This window comes from Epinephelus fuscoguttatus, linkage group LG10 (assembly GCF_011397635.1).
Source record: "Epinephelus fuscoguttatus linkage group LG10, E.fuscoguttatus.final_Chr_v1".
In the NCBI taxonomy this organism is placed as follows: domain Eukaryota; kingdom Metazoa; phylum Chordata; class Actinopteri; order Perciformes; family Serranidae; genus Epinephelus; species Epinephelus fuscoguttatus.
Window position 1 is genome coordinate 40357872 of NC_064761.1, and position 23204 is coordinate 40381075.

General features: G+C 43.2%; 2 protein-coding genes across 2 annotated transcripts in view; one reads left to right on the forward strand and one right to left on the reverse strand.

Moving 5' to 3' along the window:
• Nucleotides 1-266: 266 nt before the first annotated feature.
• rasl11b (RAS-like, family 11, member B) lies at nucleotides 267-2700 on the forward strand. Its single transcript, XM_049588559.1, has 4 exons — nucleotides 267-563; nucleotides 681-737; nucleotides 848-924; nucleotides 1447-2700. The coding sequence occupies exons 1-4, from the start codon at nucleotides 449-451 to the stop codon at nucleotides 1942-1944; spliced, it is 747 nt and encodes a 248-aa protein (XP_049444516.1). The 5' UTR covers nucleotides 267-448; the 3' UTR covers nucleotides 1945-2700.
• Nucleotides 2701-3620: 920 nt separating this feature from the next.
• The window catches only part of scfd2 (sec1 family domain containing 2), a 131537-nt gene continuing 111953 nt past the window's right edge, over nucleotides 3621-23204 (reverse strand). Inside the window, exons 7-9 of the mRNA XM_049588548.1 lie at nucleotides 18299-18433; nucleotides 8914-9033; nucleotides 3621-4031 (exon numbers count right to left, since the gene is read on the reverse strand). Coding sequence (XP_049444505.1) covers nucleotides 3939-4031; nucleotides 8914-9033; nucleotides 18299-18433 — 348 coding nt within the window. The 3' untranslated portion in view covers nucleotides 3621-3938. The remainder of the gene's footprint in view (nucleotides 4032-8913; nucleotides 9034-18298; nucleotides 18434-23204) is intronic.

A 23204-nucleotide genomic window follows, 5' to 3' on the forward strand; every position in this document is an offset into this window, starting at 1 on the left:
TTCCATGACAAGAGCCAAACGTAACGCATAAACATTTCTCTCGCTCGTCTCCTCCCATTAGAAAGCCTGTTCAGTCCGAACACCCAGCCAGTGGTCCCACCTGTTGCAAGAGCATTTCTTGCTTGTGTCTATCCTGAATATCCACGTGTAGGCGGAGGCGCACGAGGGAGGGGGGGGGGGGGGAGACCAGCGCCCAATCAGATGTGACCGCCGCTGGAGCGCTATATAAGCCGCGAGCGCTCCTCTCACAGCAGCAGTGAGTCTTTGCGTCTCATCCACGCAGCACCAGTGTTGGCTTGTTTCACTTGTGCCGCACATCCTCGGGAGTTAAACAGGATTTACTTTGTCAGTTTTATCTGAGGGGTTTGTCTGCGAGCTGTGAAACAGTTTGGACAAATTTCCATTTTGCTTTCTTGGACGGATTCGACGAAACGAATAATAAAAAAAAATGCGTCTCATCCAGAACATGACGACCATTGCGGAATACTCAGCACCTGAATGCTCGGTGCCAAACCGGGTCATTAAAATGTCTGTGATAGGAGGCAGCGGAGTTGGCAAAACAGGTAAGAAAATAAATCAAATGTTTGTGTTTAAGTGTAATTTACTCACATCCTCGTTTTGAAGTGATTTACGTTGTTTTATATCTGTCTAATAATGTGCTCTTGCTTTTTTTGTTTCAGCGCTTGTGGTGAGATTCCTAACGAGGCGCTTCATCGGAGACTATGAGAGAAATGCTGGTGAGTAACTGAGCTGCACAGGCTACTCTTTGAGAATTAAAGGAGCTGAAATGGCTTTCTAACATGTTCAAACTATTGGTGTTGAAATTAATGTTGTTTCTTCTCTACAGGAAATCTCTACTCCAGAGAAGTCCAGGTGGATGGAGAGCAAGTCACCATCCAGGTTCAAGACACTCCTGGTGTGGAGGTAAGACTATCTTTTAAGCTCTCCTCTCCTCAAACAGATTATGGTTTATTTTCCCTGAGCTGACTGTAAAGAAACTGAGCTGTCAGGGTTCAACATATGAAAATCTGTGGAGGATAATCCAATACAAAGATAATATAATCTAATTGACTGTCTGGCTGTTAAGACCATCTAAACCTCTCTCTGGCTGGGCTCCAGTCCAAAACCAAAGACGTATGTGTATGTGTATTTTCTCCTGAAGTAGAGCCCTTCAGTCTGGCTGTAATCTCCTATTTAGGCTAATGGATGTCTGAGGCCAGGGTAAATGATACTCAGATCCTGGTCCAGACTCCTCAGTCGCCCACACCTCACTGTCCTGGAGGAGAAACCCTATAGCTCATGTCTGCCTCAGTCAACATTCCAGTCATTGCTAAAGATCAGTTGCATGAAGTCAGGGAACGTTCAGTCTTCATTTTTTTGTTAATCAGAAAATGATTAAAATGTTTTAAGTGTTTTAATCAGTCTCCTTTTTTCTTTCCTCCCCAGTTGACTGATAATGGCATCAATCTACCAGATCATGTGACCTGCTCCATACAGTGGGCTGATGCCGTGGTGCTGGTGTACTCCGTGACAGACCGTCGCAGCTTTGATTTGATCGATCAGTTGCACCAGCTGGTTGTGCGCACCGGAGGCGCCAACATGCCTCCCGTAATCCTGCTGGCCAATAAGGCGGACCTGCTGCACCTGAGGCAGGTTGACTCCCAGCAGGGCCCTTTGCTGGCGGGAACGCTGGGCTGCTCTTTCTATGAAGTGTCTGCCAGCGAGGACTACAGCCAGGTGCACAAAGCTTTCCATAAGCTGTGCTGCCAGCTCGCCAAGCAGCCGCCTCCTGCCCCCAACTCCTCACACACCTCTGCCAGCGCCGCCACGGAGAAGAGGCGCTCACCCCTCATCCCCCGGCCAAAGTCTCCCAACATGCAAGACCTGAAGAGGCGCTTCAAGCAGGCGCTGTCAGCCAAAGTGAGGACTGTCACATCGGTGTGAGGAGGACGAGATGTTGAACGTGGTCCAGGGTGGCCACAGAAAGAAAGGAAGCATTGAAAATGGTAGAGAAAAGGAGGACAGAGAAGACTAATGCTTCTCCCATGACGTCCTGTATCGGTCTGGCTGAAAGAAGGCAGATGGAATGAACAGTGGTTGGGTTCTAAGTAGAGAGAGGCTGATGAACCTTTACAGACGCAATGGCCTCTATGTGGCAGGTGTCTGCCCTGTCAGATACCATGTGTGAGGATAAGCAGCAAGAAGGTTCATTTGTTCAGGAGTAGAAATGACACCTGAGGACACAGAGGCAGCTGTGTGAGGCTGACTAATCCCAACACTCTGCATATAAAAATCAAAAACTGTAAATCGAGCTCTCCTGGCAACAGCAGCGCTCGAGGACGCTTATTTTTAGCTGTGCTGCCCATTGTGTCTTTTCTGTATTCAGACTGCCACTACATGGCACCACTAAATGCCGGTATTATTATATCAGCCAAGGCTCTGTGCTGCCATGTGTGTGTACTCTAGTATGTCGATACCTGCAGTATATTTTTGCAGCATCCAGAACCATTATTGTGTGTGACAGAATGATGAGAGGAGGTGGGGTGGGGGTTGTAACGGGACAACGGACACAGTATGTAGCGTGTGGTGGTTATTATCACTGATGCACTTTATGAAAAAAAATGATCCAAAGGGCCTATTGTTATTTATTTGTTTGATAGAAATTCACTGTTTGTTCACAATAAAAATGATGAATTTGAACATGTCTCTGGTTTTTCATTTATGAGTTTGCATATGTGTATCAAGCACATAGGCATTTCATAAGTTTTTGAGCCTGTGATGACTTTGGCTCCACAACACAATGAGAAACACCTCTGCCGCTGTGAGGGGGATGACTCACAGAAAAAGTTATAAAATGCTGCCGTAACAGCATTAATGAATAGCATTGAAGACAATAGAGGCATGACTGTACAGCCACTTCTCCGGCCTTGAGATCCATCTGCAGCTAAAACCCTGTTGCAGTCAGTGACCCCAGAAAATGAGGCTGACAAAAAAAGGTGTTGAAGCAGCCTAAACCAACAGCACCACAGAATTTATGTTAGTTTTTCTTGGGGAGTCTTCTGAGAATTGCAAGCTCCCAGAAGATGAGGAGAAAATGATATGAACACTTTTCCAGTAAAACTGAGTGTGTGTGTTATTATGTTAGAGAGATCTGTTTATTTACAATCCAAAAGCCTAATTAGTGAATCCTGAGTGTGATGTTCCAGCCTGTCAGAGGGATTTACTGGTCTCTCTTTCTCTGTGTGACACAATGTGGGGGACTCTTGTTCACTATCGATTCAGGCGTGTAGGTGGGTGAAATTAGTGAGCTCTAGCTGAGGTGATTCATGTTAGAGAGAATAAAGAGAGAATGGGAGGGGTGTACTTGTGTGTGAGGCGGGGGGTGTAGGAAGGTGTAGGTGAGCTCAAAGTGTGAGCAAATTAGCGGCCTCAGCAGACAGTGTGAAACGACTTGTTAATTATTCCGCTCTTCTTTGTCACCATATGATGTGTCGAGGTGTGAATGGGCGCTAACAGAGAGTGTGTATTCACTCCACCATAAACAGGAAGCCTTCCTCGTGTTCACACACACAGCCTGCTTTTCACTGAGCCTTATGTGTGCAAAGACATCATCACACATGACAGTTTAAAAAGATTTTATTGTTACATATTATTATTTGATGTCGTTTTACATCTCTCGCTCAGACATTTTCTGTTCTGTCTTCAAGAAAAATAAACCCAACAGCTACTTTTACATAATAACAGTTACCCTCAGAATTAAATTCGACATGAACATGACAGGAATGTTGCTTCATTTCCGAAACACGTCCTCCTTTTTCAATTCGCAGCTTTTGACACTGACTCTGATTACCAGACTCACACCTGACGAGGTGCCGTGACGTTTACGGTGCATGTGTCCTTCCACGTGTGCATTCGTGCGTTTCCACGTGACGGCCCTTTTAGACACCGATATCAGGCAACAGTCTTTGGGTGGTGAAGAGCAGCTCGGGGATATCCGTCGGCCTCAGTAATCTGGTGGACAAAACCAGCACCTGGAGCAGAGCAACGACACACTCACTGGGTTAAGAAAATGTCACTGGAAGTAACACGACGCTAATAAATGAAGCAGATGTGAATGTCAGGGTTAGTAATGTGCAAATTGGCAATCATCAAGGTGCATGAATCGGGAGCCTTGGCAACTGGTTTATTTTCTTTATTGATTTAATTACTTCTGCCAAGGATGCAGTGGGCTCAGTTTGTTTTCATTGTTTGACTGTTTTTAGGGGGCCTATTATCTCAAGAGTACTTTTTGGTAAGCCAAAACTATCCCTTGTTCAATTTTATTTTATTTTGCCAGGATAATAAAGTCAGTCTCAAAACAGTTTTCAGACAAAAGACCAAAACCCAAGATTGTCATCTCATTTATGTAATAACGCACATGTCCGAAAGAAGCTTCACATTACACACATACATACATACATACATACATACATACATAACTTCTGAGAATTCAAGCTGTGCAGTCTTTATCTATATAAAGAAACAAACTACTGGCACAAACTTTTTTTGGGGGGGGGGGGGTTGTCACTAATGCTGAATCTGAAGTGGAGAATCACTTTTCACTCTATTCTAAATGAAAATTGGTGGAAAGGCCGAGATGACTAAATAAAGGAGTGATTGAATTTGGTGTGGATCCAAAAGTTCCAAAAGGAGCTAGATGGCACTTAAGCAGAAGCCCACTGTGTTATTACAATGACGCTGGAAGGCAGCCTTTTGCGTTGTGTCCTGACACAGAAGGGGTCGGCACATCTGGATGTGGAAGGTGTCCACGGTGAGTCATGTGAGTCGACTAACGTGACTTTAAGGGGTTGATGGTTGGGTTTAGGCAACAAAACTACTTGGGTATGGTTGGGAAATTATCATATTTGATATTCGTCATGTCATGACTAACGACTCATGACTAATGACTCTTGTTACTAACGACTACAACGACTGATGTAACAAAAAAACTGAACGCTGAGATCAGAACAGGGTTAGGTGTGAAAACTACTTGACTAGGGTCAGACAACGACCGTGATTGATTTAAGTCATGTGAGGCAATTCATGTTACTAATGAGTGACTAATGACTTTCAAGGTGCTTCCAGACCTAGAGTGGTCTCCTTTGGTCTGAATCAGAGACTCATGTTGTTACAAAGTTGTATAATTACCTAGAGTTGGTTCGTGTTCTCACGGCAGCATTTACAAGCGGACCAGATCAAATGCCTTGTGTGAGAAAGCTGCTCTTGATTGGTCAGAATTTCCATGTGGGAAAAATCCAGGAAGTAAAGCAAACGTTGAAGAAGAGTACACTTGCAAGATAAATGTGACACTTTCTAATGTCACAATGGAGGGACAACTACGCAGGTTGATTTTAGCGCTGCTCATCGTGGACTATATTGCTGTCATTGTTCATTTTAGTCAAAGCATACAGTTTGAAAACGAGGCGCGGCTCCAACTAGAAAACAATGTTTTGATGCATTGGATGTGCTGAATGTGCATATTAAGGCAGTACAGGAGGAGGTGCACATTAATAATCCTCCAGGACTGTAACATGCTCATGTTTAACCCAAACAATGTGTCATGTGACTGCAGTTGCTTCACATCCAGGTCGGAACACCTTCTCACCACAAACAAACTGCACCAGAGTTCATTTGGAACCAGACTGAGACCACCTCTTCAAGAAGGTCTCGGTCCAGTTGTTTAGGTGCACACCTGAGTGTGATTGCTGTGTTCACACCTGCCCAAATGAACCGCACTAAGGGGGCAAATGAACTTGAGTTTGATTGAAAGCAACTGTAGTTTCAAATAAGGTATAAACACCACTTTCTTAGGTCAAAGTCCTGTGCTTTTTGAACTTATCCAACTCGCTACCCACCCATCAAAGCAGATCTGCATTCCTTATGCCATATCAATTGTCCTGAACGTCAAATAATGATGCTTTACACAGAAGTTGGTTGAAAGCTGGGTGCGTCTCATACAGATGCCATGGGGGGCTCCTGATGTTATTATACTGACATTGAAGACACTGCTCAAGTGGTGCATTTTATTGCTATGAGAGTAAGCCAAAATGCTGTCAAGAAAATAGTTCCTACATGAATCTGCTCACAACAAGGTCTGTGGATTATCTTCAGTAACCATGTCATGATTTCTGGAAAGAGACATTTCTGTTGAGTTTTTCAAATGTATTTTTTGGCGCTTTGAGCTCCACAACTCGAGTGCCATCTAGTTCCAATATATTGGAGAGAAGGCAAACATTATTACGGCCGACATTTCCAACACTCTGCAACTCACACCAAAACAATCTAAAGTGATTAACAGCACAACAGGTAAGTTTATAAATATGTGTTTTTGATTTTGGGGTGAACTGTCCCTTTAAGTTACTTTTTGCTTACGTTTGCCATGTTTGAGTGCTTTCTGGATGGAATAAGAACCCCCGTCCTCTTGTGTTGTATAACAGAGACGCTCTGTTTCTCTGCAGCAGTGTTGCTTTAACTCTGGGTCAGCACCTAAAATTGGCACGAGGCCTGTTTGTAGTGGCAGCATTAGTGTGTTTCAGAGGAATTTAGTCCAAGTGCAAGACCAAAACTTTGCAGTATGTTTTCAGTGTTCATCAACGTCTGGTCCACTGAAATCTGCTATCATTCATACACAGGCTTGCTTACAGTATGTTATACATGTATGTGCTCAGGTTGGAGTGCGTGTGCTGAGATCAGCATGTGTGTGGGCCAGCCAGCCGATTATTGTATAAGCTCGTCTTTATTCAGTTTTCCTGATTACAGATGGAAGGCTTTGATCTTCGCCAGGCCTTTCATTGCCTCTGGCCTCATTCTCAAAGCCTTTTATTAAGACAAACCCACATTACCCAGCCTGATCTCCCTCTTCACCTTCCCTGCACTCCTCTGGCACCAAGGAAACGCATCCATCTGCATGTTTTGCATGTCAGTGTGGACCGCATATATAATCAGCACTTAAACCACCCAAACACACAGACAGACAGATCCAGCACCTCATGGATGCAACTGCAGTGTTAATACGTGCCACACTCAGATGAAACTCGCACCTCTACACCTGATCTGAGCCTCCTGTGTAAGTAGGTCAGCATTTACGTTGGTTCACTCAACCTGAAACCTGTCCTCCAAGGCTCACCTAATTGTGCCGACAACACAAAGTCTTTCTGCGTCTTTCTCTCTGATTATTTGTTGTATTTTGGCTCGAGATGACTCATTCACTTCAGTTCAATTCAGTAGACTCCATTTTAATTTTTCTTTCTGAATCAGTATTTCACAGCTTTGTATTTCTAAAGGAACATGAATGCTTTTGGGCCAGGGCCAGTCTGAAACCTGCCCTGCGAGGGTCACCTAAATGTGCAACAAAACAGAGTCTCTCCTTATTTTTATCCCCGATTATCTGATGTATTATGGCTGGAGATGACTCAGTTCAATTAAATGTCAGTTTAGTTCAATAGACTCCATTTAATTTTTTCTCACCAGATTTGTATTTCACAGTTTTGTGTTTCTAAAGGAACATGAATGCTTTTTGAAGATAATCTGAACGAGTCATCAGCAGCAACATGCACCCTCCTACAGACTGCTTGTGATATAACAACAAAAGACTATGAAGTGGATGTTGATTAATCATCCACACATAATCTCTATCTGCATTGTTTTTAATTGATACATCAATAACACATCCATCTGCAAGTATCAAGAAACATAGATTAGAGATGCTAACCTTACCTTGTTATTGAGAGAGTGGCCTGTTGGGTTGCACCTCTACTTGTTGGCTGACCCAAAGCTCTGTGGGTGTTTATTTGCATTTCATTTATCTGCGTCTTTATCACTGAAATCACCAATTAAATTGATTAAATTGATTTTGATAGATTTTTTAATGTTCTTCAGTGTTTCCACAGGTGGCAAACCTTACATATAACTTTTTTTGGCCAATTTTTTTTGGCTCTTTTGATAGTAAAGGTTGCTGACCCTGCTCTAGCTGGTCAAAGTAGTGCTAATATTAACCATTTAACGCACTCTTTTACATGTATATTTATATCTAAAATAATGCATACTTTATAATTTGATTCAGGGACAACGATGGAACTAAGTCTTGGGCTTTGTTGTGTTAGCCCTGATACTACCTTATACGCTTGTATTTTTACTGCTGTATTTTAATTTCGACAAGTGTAGCTGTCAAATATAATTTAGCGGAATAAAAAAATGAACATCTAAAAATGTAGTTGAGTAGAACTGCAGTTTTTTGCACTTCTGTGTTGGCTTCATTTGTAAGCTCTGAGGTTCCTGCTTGCTTAAAACTTTAAAGGTATACTATGCAGGATTGTTGGTTACTGTTTGCAAACATGCTCGCCAGTGAAAGTTAAAGTAAAGCCAACCCCAGATTCACTCGCACGGTGTTTGTGTTTTTTCAGCTGTGTCTCTTCCATGTCTGTTGCTTATGGTCTGGTACCTGGTTACTACCTTTTTACAAAGCCCCAACCTCACCTAAATGCTGTGGGGTTACATGTCCATAAATGTTTCAAACACAGAAAATAAGAGTAAATTAAGAAAATATCAGCAGAGGGCAGAGTCTCTGCTTAACAATACACTGCCACACACTTGTAGCGGGTTATAAGTGATTATTGAGAGGGTTTGTATTTGTGTGTCTCACAAAGATTGAGTGAGAGTGATCTTAGTTTCATTCTCTTGAAGTGATCTGAAAGACATCACCAGGTCTGCTTAAATGACAGTTTGAATGATGAGTGTTTTTTTCCCCAATACCAAACAGAAAATGGCAAATGAAACTAAAACAGAGCTCATCACAGAACATGACAGAAAAAGAAGTCAACAGGACTCACACACGTGAGGATGCACACGTTAGTCATCTGACAGTTGCCTACTTACCTGGGTCCCTGGTTTATGTGTCATAACCATCTCTTTGATGAGACGAAGCTCTGAGGGCGTGACCCCACCAACCAGGAAGAGGAAGAGCAGAGGGTTGTCGCTGGGATGTGGGCGAGTCACCTGGAGTAAAGAAAGGACATTGTGATTGGTCAGTGTATTTTTAAGCTGTCGGAGGAGTCGATGCTGTGTCTAAAGAAGCTGACACACCAAACCGACATCAAAGAACTAACGGCGCCGAAAGCCAACTGCTGTGTCGCCTCACGTCGCCCTGTGTCAGTTGCATTTGAACACACTACACGGACTACATCCGACGGCCAAGTGGCACGTACGTTCTGCGCCTGCGTGAGAGAGAGTGGAGTGACAGAGTGGTACATCCTGACAGCAAGCCCCGGCTCTCCATTTGGATTCAAACGGAGAGCCAGGGCTAGCTCAGAGACTAGCGGAAGCTAACTGGCTGTGCGTCCCTCGGTCATGCTGCGCTAGCCGCTCCCAGCTAGTCCCCACTCTCCGTTTGGATTCAAACAGAGAGCGGGGGCTAGCTGGGAAGCTAGCGGAGGCTAACTGGCTGTGCTTCCCTCCGGTCATGCTCCCAGCTAGCTTTGGTTTGTTATTCAGGTTAAAGTGGGAAGAAGCAGCGGATCTGTCGGGCAGCTGAGTGAAGTGGAGCCTGAGGAGGAAGCACCAGTATCACTACAGGCAGATTCACTCGTTACAGAGGCGAGGGAATAAAACATAAACAGCCAATCAGAGTGATCTCTCTCACTGACAAGCTCCACTGCTGATTCAACATGCTCGATCGTCCGAAAAGCCACTGACAACGACGCCGCAGGGCCGATGGTGCGGGACACACTGCAAAAACTAGGCCGACAGATGCTCACCAACGGCCCGACTTTGGTTGACGGCCGATTGTCGGCTTGGTGTGTCAGGGCCTTTACTATAGAACAGTCTGTAACAAACGACTCACTCTCAGTAGGTAACACCTAATCATTCCCTGTGTGTGTGTGTGTGTGTGTGTGTGTGTGTTGATGTTGAGTCACTGCTCAGCTGAACACCTGTGATACTGTGATGATGACAGTGGACTCTATTAAGACTCACGTCTCAAAACAAAGCTCAGTGGATGAATGTGTTCCCACCCTAGTGTTAATATGACAGCTGACACGTGGACATGTAAGCAGGTGAACACACACACTCATACAACACATGCAGACAAACAAAAGTCCCACACAAAGATGACTTTTAACAGTCCGCTGTTTCTGCTGAGCACGATTGGCTGTAGGTGAAATAATGGCTTTGTGCCATTGGTTGCCGAGCGCCAGTCAGGACACATCTGCAGCCTGTGAATGCTAACCGAGCAATCAGAGCTGCAGGGGGCGGACCCGAGGAGAGAGTGGCTGTACACGTGAAGCACCAGCAGGCTGGGAGTAAAGCATGTCGAGGATGATTCAACATGTGTTTAGCCAAAAAATGTGAGAGGAAAATTTTTCAAGAGTATTCTGCTCATATGAGATTTGGTATTTCAACCAGACACAACAACTCAATGTGCTAGTACATCACCAGCTGCATGTTTAGTGAATCCACACACACACACACACACACTGTGGCTCAGTGTCTAGACCATGTGTACTGCCATGGGATAGACAGGGAGGGAAGGGCTTATGGAAGTGTGTGGAAAAGAGAGGGGAAATGTGCTGCCAAGTGTGAGTGAGGCGAAGAAAACATGATGACAAAATACATCCCCAGGCTTTATTAAAGACACCGCTCACTACATTTTCTTGATATAAATTCTTTAAATAATTGATGCTGGCTATGAGCTGTTATTGTCTTGAGCAAAACGTCCACTATACTAACATGTCCACTATTTCCACGCAGGTCACACTCAAACAATAGATCATCAGAAAACACATTCAGATGATTTCCATCCATTCTGCCTGTCAGTGGATTCAAACCCAGGACCTTTTTCTTGTCAGGAGTCAACAAACAAAATAAGAAAATTGAATATAGTGAATTTCCAGAACAGTGATTTTAATGTTTCTTTCTGAAAGCTCAAACACTAACAGTGGCCCCTTTTAAACTGCCTGTTCAAGGAATACAGGTAGGATAATTAGGATCATGGGGCAGAGTTGCCTCGCCTCTGAGCGCTGAAATGTCTGTATAAATGGGACACCCAGCAGGACGGGATCATGGGTGGCACGAGTGTGACGTTTTGAGGATGTGTTATGCACGCAACCCACCATGGGAGATTTAAAAAGAAGCTGATAGCAGCTAGTGTCTAACTCAAAGAAGAAGAACAGCGGCAAATTGGGAAAACACTGAAGTCCAGGAGCTCCTTATCGTCAGAGCAGAGGACGGGATCAGACGCCATATGACAGAGACGGTAAATTATTGAAGCCATGTTTTGGTATTCTTCAGAAAGCACTGCAGACATATCTTACATGTCACACTAGAGGCAAACGCAGTTGTGTTAAATTACACGCCTGTCGCGCCTACCTAATATTACACACAGGAGCGGCATGATGCCTCAGTCACAAATACTGACCAGAGAAAACAGGGTTAAAGGGCTGTGGCATTTGCTTTTGCTCTCAAGGTAGAAAACCTACAACTACCAGAATGCACTGGGTTGCACTGGATCAATAAACGCTCCTGCTGGAGGGTGACGTAATGCCAGTTAAATACAGACAGCAACATGGCAGATGGCGGGCAACAAACTATCTCAAACTACAGTTAAACAGTAAGCTTAAATATGTTTCTGAAAACAGGTGAGAAATAGGCAATGTAGAGGTACAATCTGTAGTTTGAGCAAACAGCCCTAAACCCATATGATGATGCATTTGATGAACAGGCCACTGACAAGATGGAGGGATGTTTATCAGTTCATTTACAAATCCTACCCACACTGTTATGAAACGAAGCTGGCTGGAAATCACACCTTTAATAACACACTTGTAGGAAAACTGCAAACATTAGTCTCTACATCGCTACACTATTTTGCCAAATGTCTTTCCACACTGACACATTTAAAACCGCTTTTACGTAATGAGTTCACTTACATTCAGAGCTTCAGAACTATAAATAGGCCACAGGTAAATATTTGGTTTGGACAACAATGGACGCTGAAATTGGACTAAGAGACGTGGATGAAGTCTAACGGCCAGACCCACAAGGAAGACACCTAATGTTTTCTGTTCTTTTTTAAATCCAACACAAATGTTTTCATTTTCCTCTTTTTGGCTTTGGTTGTTTGAGGAGTGATAGAACATTTAGGAATACACATACATACTTTACACATTTGGATACCTGTGTGTATGTGTGTTTACTACATGTATGCAAAGCTTAATTGCAATCTGCTATACCCTGCACATGGAAAAAGCAAAAGACACAAGTGCTTTTCATTTATCTTATCAGTGTGTAGCTAATGATCCATGTGCTTATTCAATTAAATTAGTGTATTAGGATCCACATTAGCTACAGCACTGCAGCAGCTGATGGTTTGTGTGTACTGTACTGATGCTATAACGAGTTTTAAAAGAGTGTGGAGTATTTTTTTTTGTTGCAAGAATTGCTTGCTTTTGTGTAATGTTTTGCTGGTTTGGTGTAAGGATTTGTGTTAAGTGTGTAGAGTGTTGTAACAATAGCCTATAATTTCAAAAATAAAAAATGTCCCATCTCTCAACTGGCAACCTGCTCAGAGGTGGGAAACGGTACTCAGGGTTCCCACAAATTTTCATGGACAGAATTTTAAAACTTGGCTTTTCAAGAACCCATAATACATCTGTCATGACCATTCACAACGTATAACAAGCAGTACTGTATTGTGCACTTTACTCCAATTATTATTATGGGCAGTCTGTGAACTTGGAGCAGTAGAGCTCCCTGACTAGAGGAGGGACAGCTGACAGTGATGTTGGTATAAAAAAAACCCAGCATGCTCTATACTTTCAGAGCAGTTTAAGGAAACCAAAGTGAGCACTGGTGCTCTGAATAGCAACTGAATGCCATAGGCTTCCTATGTGAATTGCTCATTTTAAAAATGTGGTGCAAAGTATCAGTGGGGCGCAGGTATAAAAAATTGAGATTTATGACCCAATCCAAAGATTTATCTTACCCCACCTTCCTAGCATTATTCAAACAAATTCAAATTCTATTCAAACATAATTCCAGCTACCTGGAGGGAAACATGGAGCGCGGGGAGAAAATAAAGAAGCGCAGGTGATGGTAAACAAAATGTCACAAATCCACGCATACTAGAGATACGTTACATCAACAGTAGTCTCTATATACAGACTCTACATTCACTGAATGTACCCCGGAGATCTTGCCTCTGGAAGAAGAGCGGAAGAGCCCTGGTTTCCGGTTGTAGGCTGTTTGTAGTCCGCGATATTGACCAATCACGCTTGAGCCGGCTGCAGTTGTTGCCACATTAAACGGTCCGTGCGGTGAACTAACGAGGCGAAACATAATTGGCGTCACTACAAACTCTGAATCCATCGCAATGGTTCAGCATATTTACTTATATATAAATGGAAGTTGGAAACAGAAATTCGCCTCCTCCGCCCAAATCAAACCGGAATGCCAAAAAATCGGGGGTCTGCCCCCAGAGGCTGTATAGAGTGCTGAAGTCACGCCCCTTCCGGTAGAGCTCATGGGACCTTAGATCGGAAAAAATATGAATGGCAGTGAATGAGGAGAGCAATATTATCTTTCGTTCCCGTTTGAGTTGCGACATGAAATCTAAATATGTTGTTAATGAATTTAAACATAAATTTTAAGGTCAAGGAAGTCATACTTTGTGGTAAAACTGTTGAGATATAAGCTTTTTAATTAGAAAGACTCGAGAGTACACAGGAGGAGGTCGCGTATGTGACGTCATAGCTTTTGCTCGCTTCCTGCAGCTTGGCATCCCCGCTGAAATTCCACTGTTTTATGATTAATCGATTTATGATTGAAGATGTCTGTGTGTTTTGTGCCAGGCTGCAGTCACTCCAAGCTGCAGGAAGCGAGCGAAGTCTATGACGTCACATACGCGACTGCCTCCTGTGTAGTTTTTCTAATTATGTTTTTTTCAAAAGCTTATATCTCATCAGTTTTACCACAAAGTATGACTTTCTTGACCTTAAAATTTATGTTTTAAATTCATTAACGACATATTTGGATTTCATGTCACAACTCAAACTGGACCAAAAGATAATATTTCTCTCCTCATTTACTGCCATTCATATTTTTTCCCATCTAAGGTCCCATGAGCTTCACTGGAAGGGGCGTTATGTGACATTACGGGAAAGGCTTACTGTAACAATTACTTTATTAGACACAACAGAATTCTATGACTTTTTCAGGCTTGGAAAACGAGATTGTGGAATTCCATGACTTTTCTCGGTTTTCCCTAATTGTGGGAACCCTGGGTACTTCAAAATAAAAGCAATGCTCTACAAATTCACAACATTTCAATCTACCTAAAAGCTGACCCAAATACATCCACTGTTGTATCCCAGGACCTGCTGCTCTATGTATCAAAGATGATTTCAGTACCTTTGATTTTAAAGTTTGGAGGCATGTTGCCAGTGTTGCTCAGGTAATGTCTGAAAGTCAGCGCTGCAGGTCCTGTTGTCATATATCCCAATCATTTTCATTTATTTCATCATTACTTTTAAAGCAAGAGACCACAAAGCAATGTGCCACACTGTCAGATGCAAATGTGAAAAACACGCGATCACACTGAAACAAAGTGTGGCCGCTCTCATGGACCATTAGTTACTGTAAGCAAATAGCAAATTGCTCCCATAAATCTGAGATAGCTGGTGATTTAAGGGCTACAAACTGTTTGGTTGCTGCTGTTTGTCAGATGGAGGAACTGCAGCTGAATTATGAAGCTCTTCAATTATGAAGGAGCAGGAGCCAGGTCTCCTGTACAACTTGGGCTGTCTAAACAAGGACTAGACACAAACTCACACATACACAATTGGGTTATGGACAGTTTAGGCAACACTGCACAAGCTCTCACTTGGGCACGATCCAGACTGCAGAGTCCGGTGTGTTTAATGGTATAAACTATCTGTGGAGTCCACAGAAGGCTCTGTGTTTAAAAATAGAAGTTTTATTGGCTTGTTTTATAGCATGAAGGGTGTACTCCTATAGTGTGCTCCAAAGTTCATGTTTATGGATTTACTCCATCTGAGTTGGTGGTTCATGGGCCAAGTTTCTCAATTTGTGTAAAACCAGGCCATGGTTACACAACCAGTCTAATTCTTCCCCCCGGGTAATCATCAGTTTAAGCAGACCCAGATGTGGAATAATCAGACCATAGAATGGATAGTGATCTGCTCTGCGGTGGATATACGTTACCCACAGGCCCTAAACTATATGTCTGTTGGAGAAAAACATTCGGCCAAAGTAATAACATAACCCAGAAATTCTGCTCTTTGAAATGAATGATTGAAAGTGTGTAATTCCTGCCAACAATTTCACATTCTCTGCAAACCAAACTGCTTTTTTTCATAAAAGGTGAATTTTGGGTTAAAATGGATTAATAAAGAATAATAAAGGCTTTCCTGTGACTAAGACAGTGTTCCAGACTACTGTCTGGCCACTCACAGCATTTGTTCCTGTTCCCATTAAGCTTGTTTTCCTCGAGTGCCTGGACCACACTGGGCTGGTGTCATCTGAGGATTACCCTGTGCCTTAAAAATAAATGTAACTCTCTGAGGCAGTGACCTGGCACAATGTTTAAATGCAATATTTATTGTGAAGCAAAACAGTTTGATTAAAATGTACGTTTGTAGAATGGTTACACTTTTGAAACTATCTAACCCATCCATCCATCCATCCATCCATTTTCAACTGCTTATCCAAAGTCAGGTGGGGCAGCAGGCAAGCAATATATTCCAGACGTCCCTCTCCCCAGCAATGCCTTCCAGCTCCTCCTGTGGGACCCCGAAGCATTCCCACTCAAGACAAGATATGTAATCCCTGAAGCATGTTCTGGGTCTACCTTGGGGCCTCCCACCACTGGGACATACCTGGAACACATCCAACAGGAGCCGTCCAGGAGGCGTCCCGATCAGATGCCTGAACCACCTCAAGTGCCCCCTTTAAACGCGAAGAAGCAGCTGCTCTACTCGGAGCTCCCTCCGGATGTCCAAGCTCCGTACCCTATCTCTAAGGCTGAGCCCAGACACTGCGGAAACTCATTTTGGCCACTTCTATTCATGACCTCATTCTTTCGGTCATTACCCACAGCTCATGACCATATTTGAGGGTTGGGACGCAGATGGACCAGTAAATCGAAAGTATCTAAATGAATGATTTAAAAAAACTCTAATAACTTGAAATCCAGAAATCAAACTGAACTGACTCATGGGCTGAATGTGAGACTGTATCATACACTGATTCTTAATGGAGCTGGATTGTAATGTTACATCTGCAATATGTCAAACCTTAAATGGTTCAGATGATCAGCGCTGCTTACTGCTTTGTTTTTAATAACTGTTTCCCTGTGGGTGCTGATCCCTGTTTTTGAAAATGTTGTAAGTCTACAAACAGGCTCAAACTTAAGACCTTTGCTGCCTCATAGTTTCTTATTAACGTGGAAATAGACATGGGTCTTGGTGATATCATTATGAAGTAAATGCTGATTGCACAATGTAATGGCTATGGAATGACACCAGCAGTGTTCAAATTGGTTTCCATGAAGCCTCACTATTAAGATGCAATTCTGTCTTCCACCAGGTATGATCTCCTGGGAAAATGAAGGCTTGATTTATGGCACAAAGGAAGTATGTCAGCCACTGCACAACCAACAATAATAAAAGGATAGAGCTTTTGTTTTCCTATCAGTAGCTATCCCCAGTCACCAGGGAGTATCAATAGCCCCATTTACACAACGATTCCATAATACTGACGTGAAGAAGACTCCCAGCGCCATCGGTTTTGCCCAGTGTGTGATTTTAGATCACACACCATTGTTCTGAAGCAAGAGGCATGGCGTGTGACACAACAGCATTGGTGTCTGGTGTCTAGTGTGTGTGTGTGTGTGTGTGTGCAATCCTGCCGTGCTGGCTGTCCCTTTTCAACAAATGTTTTACAACCTCTGCTGCCGGCTTTACGATGGAACAACTCTGTCTGCCCATTACAGGTTTTAACTTTTTATACAGGACAGCGAGGCAGAATAACGGCCGCTTTGAGCAGGCTGTGTGAAAGGGCTTGATGTGAGTTCTTTCCAGTTACAATCCCCACGATCCCCAGTAGTGGAAATGGTTGTCTGATTTCACTTTAATCAACAGTCAGGTAGTTAGATGTGTTTGCATTGACAGTACACAGTTTTCTGAGTTAAGCCACTTTTCAGCATGTAACTCGTCCTTACGTTCTGGAGAACCTTTACAAAAATACAACAAATATAGGCCATGCCCATTTGGTCCTGGCAATGACATTCTGTCTTTTTCATTCCATATCTAATAGACTTCATCCAGTCTTCATCAAACATCTGATATAATTGGTTACCACAGTCCTGGCATGGCCTATTGATAAACACTGCTGTGTCCCTGCAATGCAGCATCCGACTGCAACTTAATTTGCACATGTGCAGAGATGGACCCTGAACATAACTGTAAAATTTCATGGTACTTTCCCCATAGGTGGCGCTATAATCACAAGAGAATTGTAAAGCACTATAACTTTATGGACATGACATAAGGGCCACCATGAGGCGATTTATTAAGCACTTAACATTTTTGCTGGTAAGTCACGAACCACCAGGTGCAGATGAAAAACATTTTTTCTCTTGATTCCCCAGCTCAAGACAAGCCTCTACAAACAAGTCACCAACAGCGGCAACACTTGGCAAAAAAAGTAGTGGCGTGCATGTGAAGTCCATGTGGTGAAGCAAGCTGCGCTTTGTAAATGTGAAAAGAAGCAGCTGGTGACTCCATGTGGAGACACGTGGCCGTTTGTCCTGTAAAGTGTGATCCTTGTGTATATGGTCCCTACATTGTGTTTTTCTTTCAGCTCCTGAGCGCAGAATCAGTAATTGCATTAATTGACAATGCGATCATGTGTGCAGTATTAATTATAAAACTGAATGCAAGCATATTACTGTGAGGAGGCCTGTACATTATGTGTCTAAGGGGAGAATTGTGGGTCAGGGGAATTAAAAGTGTTGGGTAAACACAAGTTACATAGTGCTGGTTTTGATGGTTTAATTGGACCACTATTGTAAACACTGTGTATGTGCACACTTGAGAAGCTTACTCAGCAAACTGTTAAATCAGGTCAAGTTCAAGTGATGGAAGAAAGCTCTTTATTGTCCACAGCAGGCTGGCAAAGGAAAGGCTACAAGAATGTGAGCTGACCCCATTACATACAAATCTGCATGTGTGTGAAGACAATGTCTGACCTTCATGAACATGCTGAAGCCAGTCTTAAGCAGGTCAGTGAGGCCTCCAGACATGTGCTCGATGTCGGGACATTCAACTCTGTCAGGGTGGAAGACTTCCTCCAGGATCTGCCGCAGGAAAGGACGATAGGTTGCCTGCGAAACACCAAACAACACTTATAAACATGACATTTTGTTAGCACTAAAAAAAACCCCTCAGTGACAACACAGATTTAATTTTAAACACAGATGTGTCAAGTGTGGTATTCTACTGTAAACATCTGTATATAAATACCTGCGCATTCATGTGATCGAAGAGCTGTTGGATTCTCTATTAGTATCTGCATGTTTGTGTGAACGGTCGTGGGTGTGAGAGACAGTGGAGCTATAAACAGCTCCAGTCGGCCAAACAGGTCGCTAACTTATGAGTCACTTCCGTAAGAGGAGCTTGAACACCGCTGCAATCAAGACGAAAAAATCCTGCACTGTCTGATGTGGCTAAAAACAGCACTTGGGTCTATTATGAGTGGGTGCACAAGGGGATGAATCAAATCAAGAAGCAACACCTACGAGTCAAAACTCCTGTCGGAAACTTTGAAAACATGTTTCTCTCAATGGTGGCAAAAAACTCTCTTTCTACTTTTGTGTTAAAATCGTGACTGGAAAAAAGGGCAGAATATTCACTTTCTCCTCTCCTCAGACACCTGGCCACATCGGGCCCCCCAGCTGAACAGGAAGGACTGTTTCATTTCAGTTTTCGGACTTCTTAAAGTTACGCGAGTAGCCCAGATTGTACAATAACTATTCTGTAGCTGTTATGGGTCCTAACGCCAGGCTATCTATGGAAATGCCAAGATTTAAGTTTGTATTTTTGAGCACAACTTGGACAAATTACCCATTGCTTCGGTAATACGCTGCTGCTGTGTATTTAGTCCATTGCTGATGGATGTGTGGATAGTCTTTTAGTATGCAGCCATATATGTATAGAGCATTTCAAACCAGACAATGTAAACATTATAAATGGGTACGTTTGAGTCTGTTTATAGCTGGACTTAATGTGCGGACGAAGTGGACGGTGCTAAACGACCACTAGGACACATTGTGGTCTGATCACATTTAGACGACAGATGCAAATTAGTCTTTCTGGGTGACTACGGCATATTTTCAGAAATGTTATTAAAATGCACCGTGCCTGTCAAATATATATAATGAAGCAGAGTACAGTAAGTCCTGAGATAATGTATGCTACTAACTTGCCACCATGAAATTCAATTTAATGTTTGTTAGTGAAATCTAACAGTTGCTGGATGGATGACCATGAAATCAGGTTAACACATTAATGTTCCCCTCATCACTTATGTAAAACTAATTACATTCGCACCAGCCACAGCTGCTCTTTGTGTTCTACCAACCACTGCAACTCTTTTTTTGTTTACACATGCTATGCAAAAGAATTTGCTCCTCGACAACAAATAAACTATCCATCCATCCATCCATTGTTAACATGCATGTTGTTTTGTATGTTTTTATCCAGGTTTTATCTGTTTTTACTTACTACTACTACTACTACTACTTTTAAATGATGTGCACCTCTTATGTGTATAGTCTTGAATCACAGTAAAGTTCATCTTGTAGGGAAGAATGGGGCTGGTCGCCAAACGGCAGCTGAGCTGATACGTTTCAGTTGTAGTCAATGTGCGTGCTTCCACCGGCTGCGGCTGTGCTGCGTTCCGGCTCCATCACAGCTGCAGTGTTCTGGAGCTCTCCGCAACAGATATGCAGGACTTCTATTTTTGCCGGACACCGCAGCACAACACAGCAATTCAGCACAGAGCAGATCGTGCGGGGCAGGAAGTCGTGCACAGAAACAAAATAAAACATCCGGTTAATTTTCAAAGTGAAATGCACAGTGTTCACGGCGGATCATATTTCCCTGCACTACACCTTGAAAACGTCATAATGGGCGGAGGCAGGCCTGAAGTCAACAGGTCAGAGGTTTTCAGACGTCCCTTAACCCTGTTGACACCATGGACGAGGAGATATTAATCATGGAAGTGCACCGAGATGTCTTCCTACTACTCCTCTGGTTTTGTGGTTCTGTTTATAGAAACTAGATCTTGTTATATCGCGCGATTATGTGTGAATTTGCGAGATCTCGTGGGTCCTCGTGACTCCCGCTGTCCGGCGGAGCTGCACCGCTCCGCACAGCAAACACAGCCGGTGGGTGTTGATGGATGGCGGAGCACGCAGTGGATAACCAGCACTGCCGTTCCGCAACGGACACGCATCCAGTGGATTCTCTTTTTATGTGTAATGGAAGACTGAAGCCCTGTTTAGACCAAAGATTTGTGTTGAGACAAGTTGAAACAGGCAACATCTTGCAATGCGTTGTTCTGCAACGTTCTAAAAACCTGCCGGTTCACATCAATGCAACTAGATGAGTCTGTCTATCATCTCTATGCAACAACTCTCCGTACTTCTGCTATGTTTTCCAGCTTTTCAGGCTTATTTTGTGGCTGAATATAATTTGTAGCTTCTTAAAATATGACTGAGAATAGTGACAGTGAGATACTGGCTACAGCTGCACATGTAGTAGTGATGAAACAGTGAAAAACAGAAGCAAAAAACCAGCATCCGATGGACTGTATTCATCATAGATACACCACAATAATATAAGTAAGCAGCACCAAGTAATCACTTGTTAGGGAACATAAGCACATACAGTGAGCAGCAGCAGCAACCAACCGTCCGACACCAACACACCATGAGGAAGAAAACAGGCCTGGCAGGGACGGAACACCTGCTGCAACAAGAGCACACACCGTCTGTGGTCATTTCGACTTCACCAGCGGACTTCGCTACAAGCTGATTGGCTGCAGAAACAGGTGACATGCCTTACATACCAAAACCAGCCACTAGCCATTTGACGAGCTGAGCTGCAGGTGACACCATTGGCCGGTTTGAATCGAGCTCAGACCAGCTAGTTCACACCACTGCAACTTTTCTCTGCAACTTTCTAAAACAGTTTTGTCTTGTTGCGAATCTTTGGTCTGAGCTGGACTTAAAGTGTCAGGTAGGAATGGAGTGACCTCACTCCCCTTAAGCGTATTCTGCTTAAAAAAATGGACTGTCAAATATGTGCACTTGTGACAACCATCCCCATCGTGGGGTCAATGGCAACACGCTAAACTAAGATGGGGACCATGCATCATACCTGCTAAAAATCATCATGTTGGCATAGTCCTTGTAAGCATGTTGGCATTTAGCTCATTCACACACTCAGAGCTGCTAGTATGCCGTCTTGTTTTCCTTGCAATAGGAGAGTTGAGTATAAAAACAAAACATATCCGGCTGCTGAAGGTCAGCCATCGTTCTCCGATGCACATAAACATACTGACACCATCACATGACATAAGCTGCCTCTCCAAAACAGTCAACAGCACCTGGCTCACTTTTCCATAATTATGAGCAGCCTAGTTTTCACAAGCAAAAATATGTCACTGCTTTTCCCAGTCATTCTGATAGTGAGCAGCAGGAGTTTTTATTACAACATCGATGTCCTTGTAGGAGCTGAACTGCAGAACTAAAGCCTCAGAAATGCCTTCTTCTGTTCTTAAAAGGTGAGCCATGAAAAAAAACTGCAACAAGGACTCAGCTTTTTCTGCTCAGCTACCCAGGACAGAATGCACCATTTATAGGCCTCAGAGCTAGCGGACCAAGAATTCAGGACATTTTTTTTTTCTATGGGAGTGAAGTTTGCTGTCTCAGAGAACAATAAAGACCCAGATAAGACTTGGCAGAGCCTGATTGGAGTACAAATAACACAAGTCTTAAAATAGACAGACTGAATATCTTCCAGTACTGGAGCACTGGATAACTTTCCCCATTTTACATGAGGCCGGTGACACTTCAAGGCTAAATGCCAAAATGTGAGCGAGGTATGATTCGTTGCTGGATGCTGTTAAAGGAACATCTGGACACTTTAAGACTCCATCAACCAAACTGTGGATTCACGCATTAAATACACACACCTACACACACTCTTGTCCAAATGCCAATGCATCCAGGTGTTTTTACCCACAGGCATCCTCTCACCCTGATATGGAGTATCAGTATGTATCAGTCTTAACTCACAGCCTGCCACTCCAGTCCCAGAGGAGCAGCCAAATTAGGCCTGGGGAAATCCTGCTCTCCATGTTATATAAATCATGAACTATATAAACTAACATTTACCTCTGGCAGCCTGACTTTAATGCATGGGTCAGCCTGCACAAACTAAGCTGGGAGTAAACACATTAATGATTCACCTCCGGTTAAATAACACGCTCACACACACACATACACAACCAACAGCATAAACAACGAACCCAGCCCACACTCACGCACACTCCATTCTCATCTGCTATCCAAAAAAGCTAAAAGCAATCCCATTTAATCACCGCCACAGACACCCACATGATAAAAACAATATTAGAATTAGTCATATGATAATGCCAGCGCTGAGATATTCGTCTGTGCACACAAACATGTGTGCGCACACACACACACACGCACACACCCTCTCACATGTGAGTATCAGATCATCACAGGTTTTCTTGGCGTAGAGGTGGATGAACTAATTAATGATCCAAACCAACACAGTGCCAACCTAAAAAACACACAAAGCAAAGAGGAGAACAGACTGGAATGTCTTTGGAAATAATGTGGTCAAAATTAGAGTTAAGCTGTACTATGCAACTCATCTACATTTTTTAAAAGAGTGCAGTGCACGTGCTGCGTGCCTTATACGAGAGAGTACAGCACGTACTACAGCTCACAAATTAATCTGTTATGTGTCATTTGCGTATTCCATTAAAAGACTGAAGTGTAAAAATAGCAATTTGTGGCTTCACAAAGGTTACGGGCTGGATTTTTTCTTGGCAGGGCA